General features: G+C 38.2%; 1 protein-coding gene across 1 annotated transcript in view; it reads right to left on the bottom strand.

Moving 5' to 3' along the window:
• Window positions 1-926: 926 nt before the first annotated feature.
• The window catches only part of tmtopsb (teleost multiple tissue opsin b), a 61258-nt gene continuing 42571 nt past the window's right edge, over window positions 927-19613 (bottom strand). The window contains exon 4 of the mRNA XM_079805851.1: window positions 927-2735. Coding sequence (XP_079661977.1) covers window positions 2439-2735 — 297 coding nt within the window. The 3' untranslated portion in view covers window positions 927-2438. The remainder of the gene's footprint in view (window positions 2736-19613) is intronic.

Below are 19613 nucleotides of genomic sequence, written 5' to 3'. Positions count from 1 at the left end.
TATATATATATATATATATAAAAAATATTTTATACACACACATATATTATGTAAACATAAACTTTTATTTTGGATGCGATTAATTTTTCCCCAGCACTAAAATAAATCAACCTTTTCCTTGTCTGATTGTGAATGTTGCTGCATTGGTAAATGCAGACCAACTGAATAGAACAGTCACAGCCCCACTTGGGACCCTTGGGCCAATCCCACATTATTCAAGTCTTGAGGAGTCAACAGCCTGCTCATCGCTGAGAAGCCTGTCCCTTTGATTCCAAAGAAATTTACATATTGATTACAAAACCTAACTACCAGAATCAAAAAATATGAATACTAATGAAAACATATGAAATGCTATAAATGATTAAAAACTGTAAATAAGTTGTCAAGAGTTTCTGTTTCATGTTTTGGCTTCAAGGCATCATTGCTTTACAATACATTATGGGTTATGAACCATTTTTGGCATTTAATTATTATTCTCTGTGTATTGGCAAACCATATGATGAAGGGATTTCATGGGATGGTGCTTGCAGCCAATTTCACTTAACATGCCAAGGAAATTGTGTATTTAAAAATGAATGATTTGCTTATTTAAACCTGGAAATATACTGGCAAGGCTACAGCGAACTATTATCAAACTGTTTTCAATTGCTAAGCAGATTTACATGTTACACAACATCTGTTAAAATAGTGCTAAAATAGAACTTCAGAGCTTACATATAAATATATGTAAAAGTGTATTTCATGTAGACATATGATACATTTTTAACACTTTTCCCTGAGGTCCATTAATAATGGGGTTTCTTCTAACATTTTGAGGATTATCATAAAACAAATTCAGCTGTAATGAGCTGTGTGAACTGACTGATGCGATCAGGGTTACTTTATAAAAAATAAAGTGTTGACAATTCTTATTTTCTTATTTTTATGGAATATTACAATATTTATCATAAATTATGTGCCCATGTTCACGTTTCATTATATATATTTTTATTAATGTGCCCTTGTAATCTTCAATTAAAATAACGTTAAAATAACTCAACATCGCTTCTCTTCTCCGGTGACCTGTTTACTGGCATGAGGGTGGGATAACCTGTCACTCACATGAGATTGACCAATAGCAAACCACAACTATCCAATGATTTAATCAAATCTTGATGGACAAAATCAAGCCCTGCTCTACATTTTTTCTTGTTCGAGAAGCAATTTCACTTGGATATAAGTCAAAATAGGGACAAAAAGCAACTTCTGTTTCGTGGCGACTTTAAACACGCACCAATAAAAATTGATATGTGGATGGGTTAAATGTATTTGGATTTTGATAGCAGAATGACTTCAGAATGTTCAAAATTGAACAGATCCTCCTTTTGGATTGAGGAGGAAGTTATGAAACTCTATTACTGTATTCAGAAAGATCAAAGAAAACAATATGACCCCTTTAAATTTCAGCAACATGTATCCTTTAAAGTCCCCCTGTAGTCAATAATTTTATCCCTTAAAACTCATCTTTGATCACCAAAATTACATATTTAAATGTTTTTTTTTCCTTGAAACAAAATCTTCATGCCTTAAAATAGCTTAAATGTAACTCTACACTCTTGCCTCATTAAGTATATGCGGTTCTATGAAAATGAAAATTTGCCCGCCTCCACTCACTCGCACAAGCTCAGAGATCCACCCATTGATGATCACACATTGGCGATCATACATTGGTTACAAGGTAGTTTGTGGCGTCAGAAACACCAGCTATTTCAAACCGTGTTTTTGAGACTGTCTTTGGTTCACTGCAATTTTAAGGAGAAAATACTCAGTGTTACTCAACTACAATGCTACGGTGCTGACTTATGAATTTGCCCATGATTTGTCTTAAAGCATATTTAAAACACCACACAGACATATAACCAACATTAAAACCTTGATTTTCACCACTGGGGAACTTTAAAAAACATGCCTTCATGTGCTTACTGTACTTGTATATGTCCACATGATGAGAAGAATTACAAGAAGAGTAAGACAAGTATCACTTTAAACAATCTGTGCTACTCTTGTTGTCTAACCATGGGAAGGAACTGGTAGCATAAGCATCCTTGTTAAAGTAAAATATCAGAAACAAATAGGCTCATCAGTTACACCTCACCAAAATCTGAGAGCACATTTACATTCTGGACTGAAGAAACATCAACTAAATTAACAATTAGATCCATGTGCGTGTTTTAAATGTTTCCTACATGTTCATAGTCAATAGTCATCCCTTTCTCCAGCTGTTCATTTTACATATCCATTCTTAGTTTTTTTTTTTCACCAGAAAGGTCATACATGCAACATAACATGATTGTCAGTGAGGGGCATGTCCTAGTTCCGTATTCCAAGACACGCCCACTTATCAATTCTCTTTTCTTTTAACGCAATCCGTGACCTCATTCACCTCTAATTCCACTGTATTAGTGTTGGTTTGGCCTGACTGTATGAGCTCCACCATTGTAATAGGCCACAAGAGAGACAACAGGTCTGTTATTGCCCTGGCCCGCAGCTGGAACACCCTCTGAGGAACTTTTCTGCCCGCCGCTATTTGGGGCATAGATAGAAGGATGACCAGCCGAGGCCACCGCGAAGGTCACATTCTGGCCATTGGCGCGTCGCACTGTCCTGAGAGTTTTGGTGACTTTGGAGGAGTTTTTAAAGCTGGAGCCTCTCTCTGGGGTGGTGCACATGACGAGCGCATGGAAACATCTGCAAAACTGACACACAAAGACAGATTGAGAGAGCAGGGATTACATTTCTAATCCTTAAAGGGATAGCTCACACAGAAAAGAACATTTTTGCCATTTTCTTACTCACCCTCATGTCGGTTCAAACCTAGGGTATCTTTCTTCTGTGGAAACAAAAGAATATATTTTGGAAAATGCCTGTTCACACTAAGGGCCAGATTTACTAAACAGGGCAAATAGCGTGAGCGCAATTCCAAAAAAGTGCAGAGGGAAGTCGAAGGTTCTGCTTGTGATCTATTGATGACGCGCAAATTAAAGCACACAGACGCTGTGTTTCTGGTGCTTTTTTTGGCTGTTAAATAATGGCACAAATACCAGTAAATTGACTAGCGCAAACCTTAGTAAATCACCTTGCATGATTCATTTAAATACTCTCCTCCAATAAATTTTGCATCTGAAAGGGAAACTCCTTAAAATGCATATGCAATAAGGTCAGCCGCAAAAATTACTTTGTCCACACCTTTTCAGAGCAAATTTTTCACTGTGTGTATTTAGTAAATCCTGATATTAGTTTTTTAATGGCAAAAGAGATGTTTCTACAGTGACCCAGGAGTGTACAACACAAACGAATCAAGCCACAATAAAACAAAATCAAGCCACAACACAACGGATATGCTCCCGACCACTAGGGGGCTCTCGTGTGCTGTATTTAATTTTTTTAGCGTAAAGTTAGTTTTATGCTGCGTTCACACCAAACGCGAATAGAGTGTCAGGAGCGAGTGATTTCAATGTTAAGTCAATGGAAAGGCGTGTTGACGCGCGTCTGGAGGTCCTGCGTGATAAACGCGTTTCACGCGGCGCGATGGACGCGATGCCGCCGTCCAGTTTGCGCGAATTTGGAGCGAATTTGATGCGAATTGAGCATCTTGCGCGATACGCGCGAATTGAGCATCTTGCGCGATACGCGCGAATGGTGCTTTTTGTGCATTCACGCGTTTGAAGCAAATTCGCGTCTGACGCCCGAGTTAAATTTTTTTTTACTTTGCCGTCAATTCGCGTCGCGTTAACCAATCAGGAGCCTGCTTGCTGCGGTCACGTGGTAAAGTGACGTGATGAGAAACCCTGCATCATTTAAAAATACTACTATTGTGTCACAAAAGGTAGTTTTAAGACTTTTTCAGGTGAGAATGTAGTTGTTTAAAGCTCAAATCTGTGGTTTATTTATAAAGAGAGCGGACATATTCGCCGGACATTCAATTTCCCTTGACACTGTTCTATAGAGTCGGCAGTCATACAACGATATCAATACCACGAATATAGTTTTCATTATAGTTCTTGTTTTTGGTGCGAACAGGCATTTAGTGTTTTTTGTCCATACAATGAAAGTCAATGGGGTCCAATGTTGTTTTGTCAAACACATTGTATGGTCAAAAGCTTTTCTTCAAAATATCTTATTTTGTGGTCCACAGAAGAATGTCAAACATATTTGGAACAAACTTTAAGAGAAGGAGATGCACATTATCAGTCAAAAGACAAACCATCACCTTGGAAATATAAGGTTCTATCTGACATTTTTGTCAAAATTGAGTTATTCACAGATTCTGTGACAGCTTATGTACATTATGTGATGCTTTTTATGTTGTGTAGGTTCTATCTACAAAGTCAAATGGAATGCAAAAACTTTGAAGCTCAATATATCAAAACTGCTCAGAATGCAGATAGAACCTTATAATTCCAAGATGGCAAAACAAGACAACGCCTGGATGTTCACTTGATTGCACAGCACAGCTCATTTCTCCCTTTCTTTGCTGGATTTGCAACTGTACAGACAGCAGGAAGAATAAAAACCCAGCCAGACGTGGGAATTATCAGCCCTGGAACAACAGTCTCCTCTAATGTGGACAGGCTTGTTTGCAAATTGAAAGCTCTCCGTGAACAAAAATTCATTAACGGAGGCAGGACCTCTCAGCAGGAGTGTATAGGCAGTGATTATTTGAGAGTGATGGAGATGCCTGTTGGAAGGTGCCAATCCCTCACTGAGCGTCTGTGTATATACCTCTACATTCCCCCGCAAGCGGATCACACACTCAGAGGAAACAGCTTGCGGGCTTTGACCATCAGGTCACCACAGATGAAAGCAAAGTGGGCTGATTTAAGCTGAGAAAAAAACAACTTACAGCACAGTGGATACTCAAAAAAACGCTAAAGAAATTTATTACGGTCCAAAGCTATGTCTGCGTTCTTACGCTGCACTTTTCATTATAGATAAAGTCTTATTGTAATTAATCATAACTGTCTGCAAAGGTCTCAGAGGAGAAAAAACAAATTTTCCAAGAGAAGGTGTTTTGTTGATATGCGCGAGAGGTTTAACACCTCCTCACAAAACAACCTTCACCATTAAATTGTCAAATTCAGCCAAAACTTTGAGGAGAGTTTTATGAACACTAAAACGCAGAGGTGAACGTATTAGTCACAAAGGTTCAGCAATTCCATTTCTGTACCCGAAACACCTATTTTAACCTTAAACAATGACAAAGCAAAATATTTTGCTCCGAGCAAACCCATTTATAGAAGAAATGTTTGTATGGCCATGGCTCTATACCACCTTCAGATTGCAAAAGGATTTCATGCAAGTGTTGATTAGATGAATGGCTAGTCATGAATTGTTCCCTCAGAAGGAGAGTGTAACTAATCCGCCCTTTAAAAACCTCCTTGATTCTGGAACAGTGGCTTTTGAAAAACACTGAAAAGCTGGGATTCAAAAATCTAATTTCAACCTGGAAATAAATTAAATTTAAAGGTGCACTATGTAACATTTTTTCAGTAAAATATCCAAAAACCACTAGGCCAGTGTTATATATTTTGTTCAGTTGAGTACTTAAAATATCCCAAATGTTTCCAACTATTTGTAAATCATGAGAAAATTGCTATTTTAACCAAGGAACCGGGACGTGTGAGGGAATAACCTGTCAATTGCATCATATCTGCGTTACCCTCGGTTTCCAGTTTTATTTTGCAGAAACGCTTTACTCTTACTAGTGTGCAACAAGTGTCATAGCAGCCACCGCGCGAACGCACAGAGTAACGTCATAACATAATTTTCAACACACTAAAATGTATCTCATATGTTAAACAGAGCTGCGTTACCTCATAATCATGACCGGGAAAGCGGAAGTGGCGCCAGCGACTGTGTCATAATAAAAGTCCCACTGCTCGCGAGGCGTGTGTTGCGTTCATCTTATTAACAATCGCTCCAGCGGCCTTGCTCAGCTCCACAACACTCGGTCCTGCTCTGCTTCATACTACAGTAACGTTAATAATCACATGAACATGATTTCTGCCAGAGTCCTATCCCGATTCTTTTCCACCGACTGTGAGGTGAAGACCACATGTCCCAGGATTCTGTGCTCAAACTTGCCGTCATCAAACTACGCCTTTGTTTTGAATAGGCGACCTCTAGCGGATGGAAAAGTTACATAGTGCAGCTTTAAGGTGTTTGACAAACACAAACATTAGGACATAAAATGAACAAGATGTAATTGTGTATTTCTAAAGAATTTCTATAAACATTATTGTACAATATATATTATTGACATACTTTTTTTGTGACCTAGAAATACTTAATTACATATTTCTTGTAAAATAAACCTTTAAACTCGAAACAAGATTTTTATAAAATCCATTAAAAAGATAAAAGAACGTTTTTGTAGCATTCCTTAATGATAGAAGTAAATATTAGTGTAATAGTAAAAGTCATTTTTTGCTGTTCCAATGATTTTCTGCACATTTTAGTTACATAATCCACAAAACACAGAGCGAGATTTCACCCCTTGAGAAAACGTAGTGTACTTAGTATACGTCCATGTTCACTGTATACTTATAGTCTACTACATTTCCTCAGAAGATGCCAAACACTGCAGAACCATCATGTCTCGTTGTATATTATATACTGAAACATTGAGTATCAAAAAATCACGTATGTTTTAATACAGCTATTATAAGTGCCTTTGAAATAGAACGACAACAAAAAAAGAAGTCCACTGCAGGGGTTTAGATTGGGGTCAAGGGGTCACGGTTAATGGCAGACTGCAGATACACACTTTTCCCAAGACATCTGACTTCAGTGAGCCTGTTAATGGCTATTCAGTGTTCTGTTTGCGCTGATGGGAAGCAATCATGCATGACCACAGCGCTAGTCCTCCCAAAACGCTCTTCATGCCTCCACCATAAATCCACAGCTAGTCCAGACATGCATGTCCTTAGCGTTTCTACAGGCACAGATGACCTATAATAATGAATCTGAAAATTGGTCATGTTGCTGTCAACCATCGCAGGTGTGCAGCTTTTTTGGGGGGCGAGCGAGCAGGTGAGGAATGTGATGAGGTGGGAGGAACGAGTCTATAAATGGATTCAGATCCACACTCTCATTACAGGGGCTGGCAGGAGGTCTGTTGAACCCCGCGGTGATGACGAAGGTGGCACAGAAGGTGGCTTTGCATCTGGACATGCTGTAAGACAGTTAACACAACTATCTGGCTGGGTGTTTCCATCAGAATCAGATTTTGCGCATATGGAACACTGATTTGATATGGTCATTAACTGAATTTACAAGGATTAGATGACATTAGTTTTGTTCATTAGTGTGTGTAATTTCATTCATAAGTAATGTTCCTGGTTTAAATGAAAATTAAACTCTATTGCCAGTATTTGTGGCAAAATGTTGATCACCAGAGAAAATACTTTTGACTCGTCCCATAGTTTTAGTAAGGCATCTACAAGGGAAGTACATGGGCTGATAGATCGGATGGCTCTCTACGTCAGACATATCAAATATATTAGATCATAAATTAGATTAGAAGACTGAGAAAGCCAGGGGAGAGCAGAATCAGGAGACGTGATTAACTGAATAATCTTAGTTGCGTATGTTTCAATGCTCAGATTTCATCTGACCAGTACAAATCAAAACAAGTGTTATTATAACACAGCAAAAACAATGGAAAACGACTGCTTCACAACATTGTCCTGTGATGTTAAAAACCTTGAAAAGGAGACATTCTCTTATCTCTTACTCAATTAAACAAATATCCCTTAAAGGGATAGTTCACCCAAAAATGAAAATTTGATGTTTTTCTGCTTACCCCTAAGGCATCCAAGATGTAGGTGTTAGAGCCCTGCGCGGGACTGTTTTCTTCATCCCGCTCCCGCCCGCACCCGCCGAATTTCTGACCATTACCGCCCGCTCCCGCAACGTATGTGTTACACTCCCGCCCGCTCCCGCAATATGTATGTCCACTCCCGCCCGCACCCGCAAAACTCTGAGAATTTATTCCCGCTCAATAATAGAGATGCATTGATTTTGTGTCTTCTCCCGTCCCGCAGGAGAAAAAAACACACGTATTTGTATTGATATTATTAAAGAGATTCATGGGGTTGTTTGTTTAGTTTCCCTGGCCTGCATGTCAAAAAAAAACAACAAAGACAAATACATTCAAATATAATTTCGTTTTTATCAAAAACTTTGCACATAAAAATAGACTGCTTTGCAAAACAGAAAAACAGATTGAGAAACAAAAAACAGATCCCAATTCGTCGGTCAGTTCCGACGTACGTCGAACGTGACCGACTGAAAGGAAACCTGAGAAAACATGCTTCAACAGAACGTAATGTGAACACAAAATAGCAAACGGACATTTAGAAACAACCCATTTCCACTCACTAAACTTCTATGTATTGTTTGTCAAAAACACCAAACAGTCAACTTGACCTGCAGGGAGTGCTGAGCGTTTTTGGTGAGGTATGATCAAGTAGCTATGTATTTGCCAGCTGCGCAAAATGTGGATACATATAACGTTATACCGCATGATTTTGCCTACCAAAACAATTGAGAAACTTCTCCAAATGTCAGACTTTCCTTGCTTAGCTTTTGTGCTGTAAATACCTCGTTTGAGGTTCTTTTCTACATCATCTATTGACATCTTCTCCATCATGTCATTAGGCAACCTCCCTATCCCGCCGATTCCCGCTGTGTTTTTTTTAGCCGCCCATTCCCGCCCGCAGCAAAATTCAAACCGCCCGCTCCCGCGAGATTTACGTTGGGTCCCGCGGGACCCGGCGGGACTCAATCCCAATGCAGCCCTCTAGTAGGTGTCTTCGTTTCTTCAGTAGAACACAAATTAAGATTTTTAACTCCAACCGTTGCTGTGTGTCACTCATATAATGCTTGTCAATGGGGTCTAATTCTATTAGAGTAAAAAAAACATGGGACAGACAACTTCAAATTAATCCCGCGGCTCGTGACAACACAATGATGTCTTTCTGAGATAAACCGAACGGTATTTATGCAATTAATTTCACCTCATATCAGACGAATGCTTCAGCTCTCCAGACTGCCATCACATCCTGTCAGTGAGGTCAAATAGCAGCCGGGTCATAGATATATACATAGATTCCTCATTAGTGCCTGCGTGGATCGCTCGAATGAGGATCTACACATATCTATGACCCGGCTGCTATTTGACCTCACTCACGGGAAGTGATGGCAGTCTGGAGAGCTGAAGTATTCGTCTGATATGAGGTGAAATTAATTGCATAAATACCGTTTGGTTTCTCTCTGAAACCGATCGTTTCGTGTCTTAAGACATCAATGTGTCGTCACGAGCAGCGGGGTTCAATTTGAAGTTGTCTGTCCATGTTTTTTTTACTCTAATAGAATTCGACCCCATTGACAACAATGACAAGCATTATATGAGTGACACACTGCAACGGTTGGAGTTAAAAATCTTAATTTGTGTTCTACTGAAGAAACGAAGACTCCTACATCTTTGATGCCTTAGGGGTAAGCAGAGAAACGTCAAATTTTCGTTTTTGGGTGAACTATCCCTTTAAAACCGTGCAATCATAAGATTAAGTAGCAAGCATTAGCAAAAAAAAAGTAATATAAAACCATAAAATGACAAATATTTTATGTGAAATGGCAATTTATTAAATGATAAATCAAATGACAACTACATAAATGACTAATAATTTTTTATATAAATATATAATTAAATCATATAAAAAACAAACTAAAAAAAAGAAAATAAAACAACCCAGATGTATGGTTGCTCTCTCTCAAAGTAACGCATTGCTATTGAGAATCCTTAGATCCTTCAGGGCCAGGCAGTATTAAAACAACAACTGTTTATATCCATGAGTATAGTGTAGCCACAAAAATTAAATATTATAGACGTTAGCATATATAATTCAATATTACAGCTTAATTTTCATGATACTATAAATGTTGCTTATAATTGCCACCCACAGATATTACGTTAGTGAATAATTGGTTAATTTTTCACAGAAATTATTTAGACATCTTTACATCTCTAATAATAAAAAAAAAATTATGGATGAATTAATGTAAATGCACTGACAAGTTGCAAATTTTGGATGGCAGCAGTGTTTGCTTTAATTGTAAGTGCCTTACTCTATGTCACGTCACTCACGTGTATTTTCTGTTTTCATTCAGTTTTCATTGTTGTGTTTCTAGTTAGCTTCTAAGTTGTTAATTAGTCCTGTCATCCTCTGTCCCCTGTCAGTTTGTCACTATGGTTTCTAATTGTTTTGTGTTAGTTTTGTTCAGGAGGGTATTCCAGAAAGAAGGTTATGTGACATACCTGGGTATGTTTAAGAGTAAGTAAGCAGATAACCTCAACTTTCAGTTCCAAAAACGGAGGTAACTTTCAGGCTATGTAAGTAGCCATTGCAACTTACTCTTTGAACATAACCAGGGTTAGTTTGCTTAAGAGGAATTCAGATGCGTGTTATATAATTAATGTAGTTATATTAACATAAACAAATTTGTTATATAGTTACAGTTAAATAATATACAACATTATATATTATTTCTAAATCACTATTATAACAAGGTAAAGTTTAAATGTTAATTCAATTAAAATATATGTATTATTTATTTTATTGTCATCTCACACATGGATCTGCATTCAATTAATTATCATCAAAACCAAACAATAAAATCCTTATTCTCAGTGAATAAAGAATACTTATTAAACAAAAATATTGAAAAATGATTGCACAACCACCAAATAGGTGGCGATGTGCACTAAGTAGGTTATGTAAATCGCCATTAAACAAGAGAAGAAAATAGAATGGCACACTTTTTCTTAGCGTCTGTTTCCATGTTGAATCATTGATTCGTTGCTCTGTTGAGAATGTTTTGTCTGTTCATGGTTGACATACTCTGAGATGTCTGAACTTACTCACGGACACGTTTTTGGAACCAGCATACCTCGAGTAAGCCTGGTTTGGGTTAATCAACCGAGAGTTCTCAGTCCCTCCAGAAAAACTTGATTATGAGATGGCATGATTTAATGCATAATCAGCCAAAGTCCACATATTTATGCGGGGGCCGCATTTTTTCATATACGCCGCACTTTCGCCACGTAAATTGCCTATTTCCGCGTGCAAAATATGCGGGGCTAGCATGATTTCATTTTTGACTGATTTCAAAAAACAGCATCATGAAGCTTCGAAGGGTTATGAATCAGTGAGTCGATTCAGCGGTTTGGATCGCCAAAGTCACGTATTTCGATCCGAATCATGAATCGACTCGCTGATTCATAACGCTTCGAAACTTTATGATGCTGTTTTTTGAAATCGGTCATCACTATATAAGTCGTTATATAGGTTTTAGCACAAAAACTGTTCTCGTCGCTTCATAAAGTTGTTGTAGAACCACTGTAGTGAGATGGACTTTGTAACGACGTCTTTAGTACCTTTTATGGGTCTTGAGAGTGCACAGTTCATTGTGCCAATGGAGGCCTTTCTGAGCCATCGGATTTCAACTAAAATATCTTCATTTGTGTTCCGAAGATGAACGGAGGTCTTACGGGTGTCCAACGACATGAGGGGGAGTCATTAATTAAAGAATTTTCATTTTTGGGTGAACTAACCCTTTAAGAGATTGCAATTTGCGCATTGGAAGCACTCAAATGTCTGTTTTGTATAGCTCCCTCTGTAAAACTGGAAGTTATTTATTCGTTTTTTCAGAAGTTGTAGCATATTCCTTTTGTAAAGCTACAGAACTTGTTTGACTCAATGTTTTGTAAATTTGAGCCATGCGTTCATTAAGGTCTTCAATAAAACAAGATGAGAACTTAAATATTGTATATATTCAGAAATCAGAAAATTGTATGTACGTTAGACGGAGGCGGGGAGACTGTTAGAGGGAGCGTGGCCTACAAACTCCTCTTGAGCTGGCTTCTGCTGATGAAACTGCAAACTATTCTTCAGTAAAATTTTCTTTAATTAATCTGACTCCTGACTCCTGGTCTTCATTTTTCACTACTGGTCCTGGGTCCTAAGCTGTTACCCCAACATTCTGTTAGCTTGATTTTATTTTCAATAAAGACTGCTGCACTAGATCCAGTTTCATCTCTGCTACAACCAGCCTGTGACAGAGCGACAGACCACTTAAAATGATTCTAGGAGCAGTGAGAAAAATTCCTGATCCAAGGATTACAGCATTGCTGATTCCAATGGTCATAATGCTTCCAGTGAGTGATCTTCCCGAGTCCGCTCCAGTGAGTAATGTTCCAGAGTCCATTCCTGATTTTGAAATTCCTGAGTCTGTTCCAGTGAGAGAAGTTCCTGAGTCTGTTCCAGTGAAACAAATTCCAGAGTCTTTTCCAGTGAGGAAGATTCCAGAGCCCAACCCAGAGAGCATTGCACAGTCCATAAAGGCTCTAACATTTATGCGTGTCTGGGCCACACACAGATCCACACCAGCCAGAGCCCAGCAACTGCTATGCTGACCATGATTCCCATCATTTCCAGAGCTGCCCGCTCTCCCAGACACGGCCATGCAGGCCATCCCAGAAACGGTTAAAGGAACACGCCAACTTTTTGGCACTTTGGGTTATTCACTGTATCCCCCAGAGTTAGATAAGTCCATACATACCATTCTCATCTCCGCGCGTGCCATAACTCTGTCTCACACAAGCACCCACCGCCAGCCTAGCTTAGCACAAAGACTGGAGGTAAACGGCTCCAGCTAGCCTACAGCTCAAAAACTCACAAAATAACGCCAACATTTTCCAATTTACATGTTGTGATGTGTATAGTCACAGCGTGTACAAATAACAAGGTTACACTAGACACGGCCATCTTATAAACGTATACATACCGGGGACTATATTCTCAGAAGGCGCAGCACTGCTCTACTTCTGCGGAGTGATTTGCTCGCAGCACCTGAGAAGCCCCGTTGGTACTTCCGTCAACAAAACCAACTTTGGAAGCTGATAGACAAGACGCCGAATTAACTCTAGCACCACTCATTTGTTACTGTGACAGAGCGCGTTCGTGACAACACAATACTAACATTACAGGGGATACATGGAGCACGGCAACAAATGCAATACAGTAGTGACCACCCTATTCTTAGTGTCACTAACGTTACATTAGATGTAGCTAATGGCACTGTTACAGTAGGCTAGTCATCTAAAAACATAACGGAACACTTACCATACCGCAGGTGATCCGCTTTGTCCTGTCTTTACTACCGATGGAATGGCCGTATCCTTCAGCACACGTTTCATGGTCCGTGTGGCAAATTCAATTTTTTCAAAATAGTCGTCCTCTGTTAAATGTTCTGAGCAAATATTCATGATGGCTTCAGGTGTTTTTGGATCTAGCCTATATCCAGAGCAAGCAGCCATAGATTCATCTGGTCAGCGTTTTGGATTGGAATTCTATGAAATATCATGGTATTACCTTTTCTCTCCTGTTTATTGTCGCAGTTCTTTACAATACACCGACCACCCATGATTGTAAACAGAGCCGGCTCTCCCTATGAGCGAACTAAGCGGCTGCTTAGAGCCCCGCCGCCACTAGGGGGCCCCCTAACTACAGATTGCACTCGCCAGCGTCGCCGCAGTTTATCACGCAAGACGCTCAATTCGCGTCATTCGCACCGCGCGAAAAGCGCCTTCCGCGCCGCAGGACCTCCAGACGCGCGTCAACGCGCCTTTCCATTGGCTTAACATTGAAATCAAATCACTCGCGCCAGACACTCTATTTGCGTTTGGTGTGAACGCAGCATAACGTTAGCTGTCCGTCGATTATGCTGAATCAACATTGCTTGCGCTATGGTCCAGCCGTCGGCCCCAGCTCTGGGCTACAGACCGCGTAGAGACAGACCCACCTCCTATGAATGTATTTTCTTTTTAACAGTTAACGTTACATGACCTACACTAGTTCTGGGAAAGAAAAAAACGAAAAATCTTTGTCTCAATAGACGCTTATTACAATAAAAAATAGTTTAATTATTGAACATTCGAGAGAAAGAAAGTAAAAAGGAAGAGAAAGAGCAATCATTTGTCAAAATGAGTCAAAATCAAAATGAAGTTTAAAATAAAGCGGTTAAATACAAGCTTTTTCTTATGGTCTTAATTGAATAGGCAATTAAAGATTATTAATAAATATTAATCTATATACTATTATGAAATATTTTATATATTGTTAAGCTAAATCGCCCAGAACATTTAAACCTAAAGAAAACACAGTGTCCTCTCTGAAACATTATTGAATGATGATCGATACAAGACACCTAAAAGCAAAATGGATTTGTGGTAAATTTTAGTAAAGAACACTGTAAAAAAAAAGCAGGTCCCCAATTGAAAATTTTCTAGTGAGCGATCACATCTAAATTTTTCAGTTGGCCAAATTGAATTAATGTGAATTGATGCAATTTAATTAAATTAAAATTCAAGAAATTAAATTTGGCCAACTGAAAATTTTAGATGTGATGGTTCACTAGAAAATTTTCAATTGGGCACCTGATTTTTTTTTATAGTGAATGTATTACTGTATGTAATCATAAAAGGTAAAAAATATCTCACTCCATGCTGTGAAGGTTTAAAATATGAACAGTATGTCAGAGTTAATCAACCAATAATTAAATAATATAATTTAACATTGGATTTCTTTTAATTTACCCTTAACATAATTGTAAAAAACAAAATGTCACTTTCTCAGGAGGAGCCATTCTTAAATATTTTGGTGGTCGTGGAGAAACATTTCAGGAGGCTGACACCAGAGATGACACAAGTAAATATTTCCCACTGCCTTTCTTTTGAATAGTTTTGTGCGCAACTTCAACATATAGCTAATTTTCCTCTTGCCAATAAAAAATGTAGTTTTATAATCATAATTCACTATGTTGTACTTAATTGTACTTTAATATTAATTTAAAATTAATGTGTTTTATCTACTCTGCATACTGTATTTATTATTAATTATATTGTAATCTCAACAGCTGGAGGAGGTGACTCTACTGCTGCTTCAGTAGAGCATAGCGAGCCGCATACCACTATGGCTAATGTTGTAAGTTAACTATATATTGTTAATGCTAAATTATTAATATTTATTTGTTTACAACAAATTGACCTTAAATTTGCAAATCTGTAATCTTTACTTTTACTGTTTCAGTGAGTGTACTTTAATAAGCAATAAAATAATTGTAGGCAATCATGTTAAAAGATATACAGATGAAATGTGTAAGGGTTAGATTGTATACAGTATGTATACGTTTATAAGATGGCTGTGTCTCATGTAACCTTGTTATTTGTACATGCTGTGACTATACGCATCACAACATGTAAATAGGAAAATGTTGACGTTTTTTTCTGAGTTTTTGAGCAGTAGGCTAGCTGGAGCCGTTTACCTCCAGTCTTTGTGCGAAGCTAGGCTAGTGGTGGGTGCGTCAGACAGAGTTATGGCACGCACAGAGATGAAAATTGTATGTATGGACTTCTCTAACTCTGGGGGATACGGTGAATAAGCCAAAGTCCCAAAAAGTCGGCGTGTTCCTTTAAGGAGGCCGTCTCAGAACCTCCTGCTCTCCCAGACATGGCCAAGGAGGCTGTCCCTGAGCTGCTGGCCCCTCCCTGGCCTTCCAGGAGGGTGGGTGTAATGTCACGTGTATGTTCGGTTTTCATTTTCATTGTTTCTAGTTAGCTTCTAAGTTGTTAATTACTCCTGTCATCTTCTGTCCCCTGTCAGTTTGTCACCACAGTAACCAGTCTGTGACACTCTAACCACATTTTTGCATTTTTAAATAAAATGAGTCAAATATTTCCAGACATTATGTAACAAATTCTGTCAATAAAGCTTAGCTTGTAGGCAAAGCACAGAAACTTCAAGGATGTAAGTCAAAGATAAAAAGCCGATTTCAGAACTTTGTTATTTTGTCAGTATCATTGGAGCTACTACTCTTATTGTGAGCTAAAAGCTTTCATCAAATTAGTCAAAATATTTAATGAGGAAGTGATGAAGGACATGTAGTATTTTGCAGAAATCAGCAGAGCTTGCGATTACATGTTCCACATGATGTGAACATCTCATAACTCCAAGCATGAAAATTCCAACTGAAGCTGGAGGGAAAAAATATCTTTGCAAATTGCAATCTCCTAAAGGTCTGAACTTGACTTAAGTAGTTGGGCTTTAGGGAATCTTTCTCATCTAGGGCTGATAATGGGCAATAATTTCACTGTATACTCATTCTTAATAAGTGCATGTTCTTTTGGCCGGGGTAGCCGGGTACAATTCGGATCAACGAGGACTGCTGGGTAGCAGACTTTTGAGCAGATGATGGCCTGGAAAGGAGATGATTAGCTCTCTGCGGGGTGCTGAGAAGCTTGGGAGATAAGGACAGAACTTTCTCGCCAATTATGCTACAACTGTTCACAGGTGGTCCGGAATAACTGATCCCAGTACTTGGATGAACTGCCTGTCTCTCTGGAAAGCTCTTACTTCGGACGTGGGCAGTTTTGTTTTTCTTATCCTCTTATACATAGTGTAGACAATAAAAGGTCTATTTGCAGTCACTTTTACAGCAAACCCCCCCCCCCCCCCCCAAAAAAAACATACTTATAGTTTTGTCTTGTTTTGCAGTAAAGACATCAAATTCTCCTACAAAAAGATACTCTACCAGAGCAGAAAAATGGTGTAAGACTAAGGAGAATTATTATTATTATTTTTAATTGTACAAATTTGGTTTCTTGTTTTAAGCATAAACCTCACTAAATGTTATTTTTATGAAAACAATTGTAGCCCCATCACACAATGAAAAATAAAACAAAATAAATAAATAAACAAACAAATAAATAAACGTCTAGTTCAGTCATGAAACTCTAGAGGGCTAGATCTGCAAGCAATTCATCATTACCGCATGCCACAAGCTGATTGGCCTCTGCTGATCCTGCAGCCAATGAGATTGCTTTCTCAACATTTAAATAGTCTGGTTCACAATGGTTTCTAATTGTTTTGTGTTTGTTTTGTTCAGGGGGGTAATCCAGAAAGCAGGTTGTGACAGGATAACCTCAACTTTCAGTTCCAAAAACAGAGGTAACTTTCAGGGTATGTACATAGCCATAGCAACTCTATTAAGCTAGTAGTGTTGTCAAAAACATTGATATTTCGATATGTATCAATACTGAAATATCTGAAACGATACGATACTCCTTTTTTAGAGTATCGATACCAGCTGCGCTCTCCTCTCCGATCCGACCGACAGAGAGTTGACACGCACCCGCCTCTCATTCAGTCCGGTTAACCCTCTGAACACGGTGAACGCGTGTTCTGCTGAATTTTTCTTCATGACTGCGTGTTAGTATTGGTGTGACTGGTCTGAATTTCGCGCGGGATTGCACACAACGTTAATTCTACTAATTCTTGCAGATTTCGCGCTCTCATCTAAAGCACACACATATACCATGTAATAAAGCCGCCTCTGACATACAAGTGCAAAAATGAGCTCCTTTTTCCAGCTTATTAATGGTCAAATACACTCAAATAATGTCTCAATGTCCATCTTGGTGAGTATTAACGTAAACACAGTCGTAACCAGTTCAGAATGTGTAACAGGAACAGTGTTTGGGATCCATGCGTGTCGGGTCTTAAAGGGACAGCAGTTATTAATTATTCAAACTACAAAAAGACAAACGATCACCTACTGCTCTTGACTCATTAACTTGTGTAACTTTAATGGATTAATCTGTTTTACATTTTTTACTATGAAGATTATCCAATGTTATTTTAAATTTGATTACTTTGTTTTTTTTAAATTCAGTTTCTTGAATAATGTTAGACCTAACTGAAAAAATAAAGCAGTCTATCTCATTTGTATCTTTATTCTATTGTATTTGTTTGTGCTATTGTTTGTAATTTGTTCTTATTTTATTACTGTTTACTCGTCTTTTTAAATTCAATTTGAAATCAAGCTTCCTTGTGCTGTATGTAAGATATTGCAAAACAATTAGGTAGCAAATATTTGTGAGATAATTGTAATGGTAATTGATCAACATTTATATTTAAGAAAAAGCTTGATTATATAAACTGATATCTTCAAAATAAATTTTTAATTGCCTAGACTTTCAATAGACGGACAAAAAAATAAATTGTATTAAAAATATCTATTTGACAGTATATGCAGCGTTTTCCCCCCCCCGTGGTATCGAATATCGATACTTTTTTAGGTATCGAAGTTAGAAATTCCAGTATCGTGACAACACTATAAGCTAGTAAGCTAGTCCTGCAACAAGTTATCAGAGTTCCTCTGACACCCTTCTCCTCCCCCAGCTCCACCTGTCTAGTCTGCTATGGAATTTATAGCAAGTCCATACTTGCTCAGCAGCAAAAGCAACAGCGCAGCAGATCTAGTCCGCCAAGACCAAAAACATTAATACCGGCATATTCAATAACATGCTAAAACTATTCAGAGAGTTGCCATGATTGAAATAAAACAAAGCAATGTGCCAGTGTGGTAAGAAACTTAATTCAAGATATTTCCACTTATTATAATACACAGTTTTGCATCTCAAGAAAATAGATATTGTTTTAAGGATGCTTTAAGGAAGTTTTTGTTTTTTTTTGGAAACCAAGACAAAAATAATGAAAAAAATGACTTTTTTGCATGCCAATTTTCATGTGCTTGTGACTCTTATTGCCATCTAATGAACAAGGGAGGTTTTCAGTGCACTGATGCTTACCCTAAGCACACATTGTGCTCTTAATAAGGGAAAAAATGTGAAATGTGCCAAAAAATTCTTTGCGTCCCAGGAAAAAGGAAGCAGTAAATGCAATTACCACACAGCATGACAGCTCCTGAACCCGGGCGGTATAACAGTACAGTTATTTACTCACGGGCTCAGGGACTTCGCAGCTCTCTCGAACTCCAAAACTCACTCTTTTTTTTTCATACTCTTCCATTTTCTGCTGTCTTTCAATCTCCGCTGGTCATATCGACACATGCCGAGTAGATACTTGAATCTGTACAGCACTTTAAGTCTTCAACTCGCCTCAACTCACAGTTTCCATGGTTACGGGCTGGGAGGAATTGAAGACTGAAAATGACATACAGGTGACTGGTGTCTCCTCCGACAGTCAAAACTAGTTCCTCCAAGTCTTCATCTCCGGTCTTATCACAAGCAATTGTTTGGAGCAGAAGCTTAAACCCATACAGAAGAGATATTACAAAACTTGTTTACATGTACACAGGTTCAGAAATAACAATAAAATGTGCATCTTGTATCAGTTTGATCAAATAAGAAGTGCTTCTTTAAATGAAAAGTTTCTTTGAAAACTTTCGTTGAGCATACTCTGATACAATCCTAGAGCATTGGAAGATTATATTCACTCGAATGGTTTGTGCATTCTTCCAAAGACTAGCAAAACTATTTGCAGTTTCATTGTTTTGTCCAGCCAGAATGAAAATACAAATGTAATACAAACCAGCCATCAAAGCTGCATGGGATTTACAGGAGAATGCACACTGTAAAATATGATCCAAAGATAAAGTAAAAAACACTAAAACAACAACAACAACATAAAACAACCAATGATTTACTTGAT

The sequence above is a fragment of the Gobio gobio genome (assembly GCF_949357685.1).
Source record: "Gobio gobio genome assembly, chromosome: 23".
In the NCBI taxonomy this organism is placed as follows: Eukaryota; Metazoa; Chordata; class Actinopteri; order Cypriniformes; family Gobionidae; genus Gobio; species Gobio gobio.
This window is presented reverse-complemented; position numbering and strand designations above follow the sequence as displayed.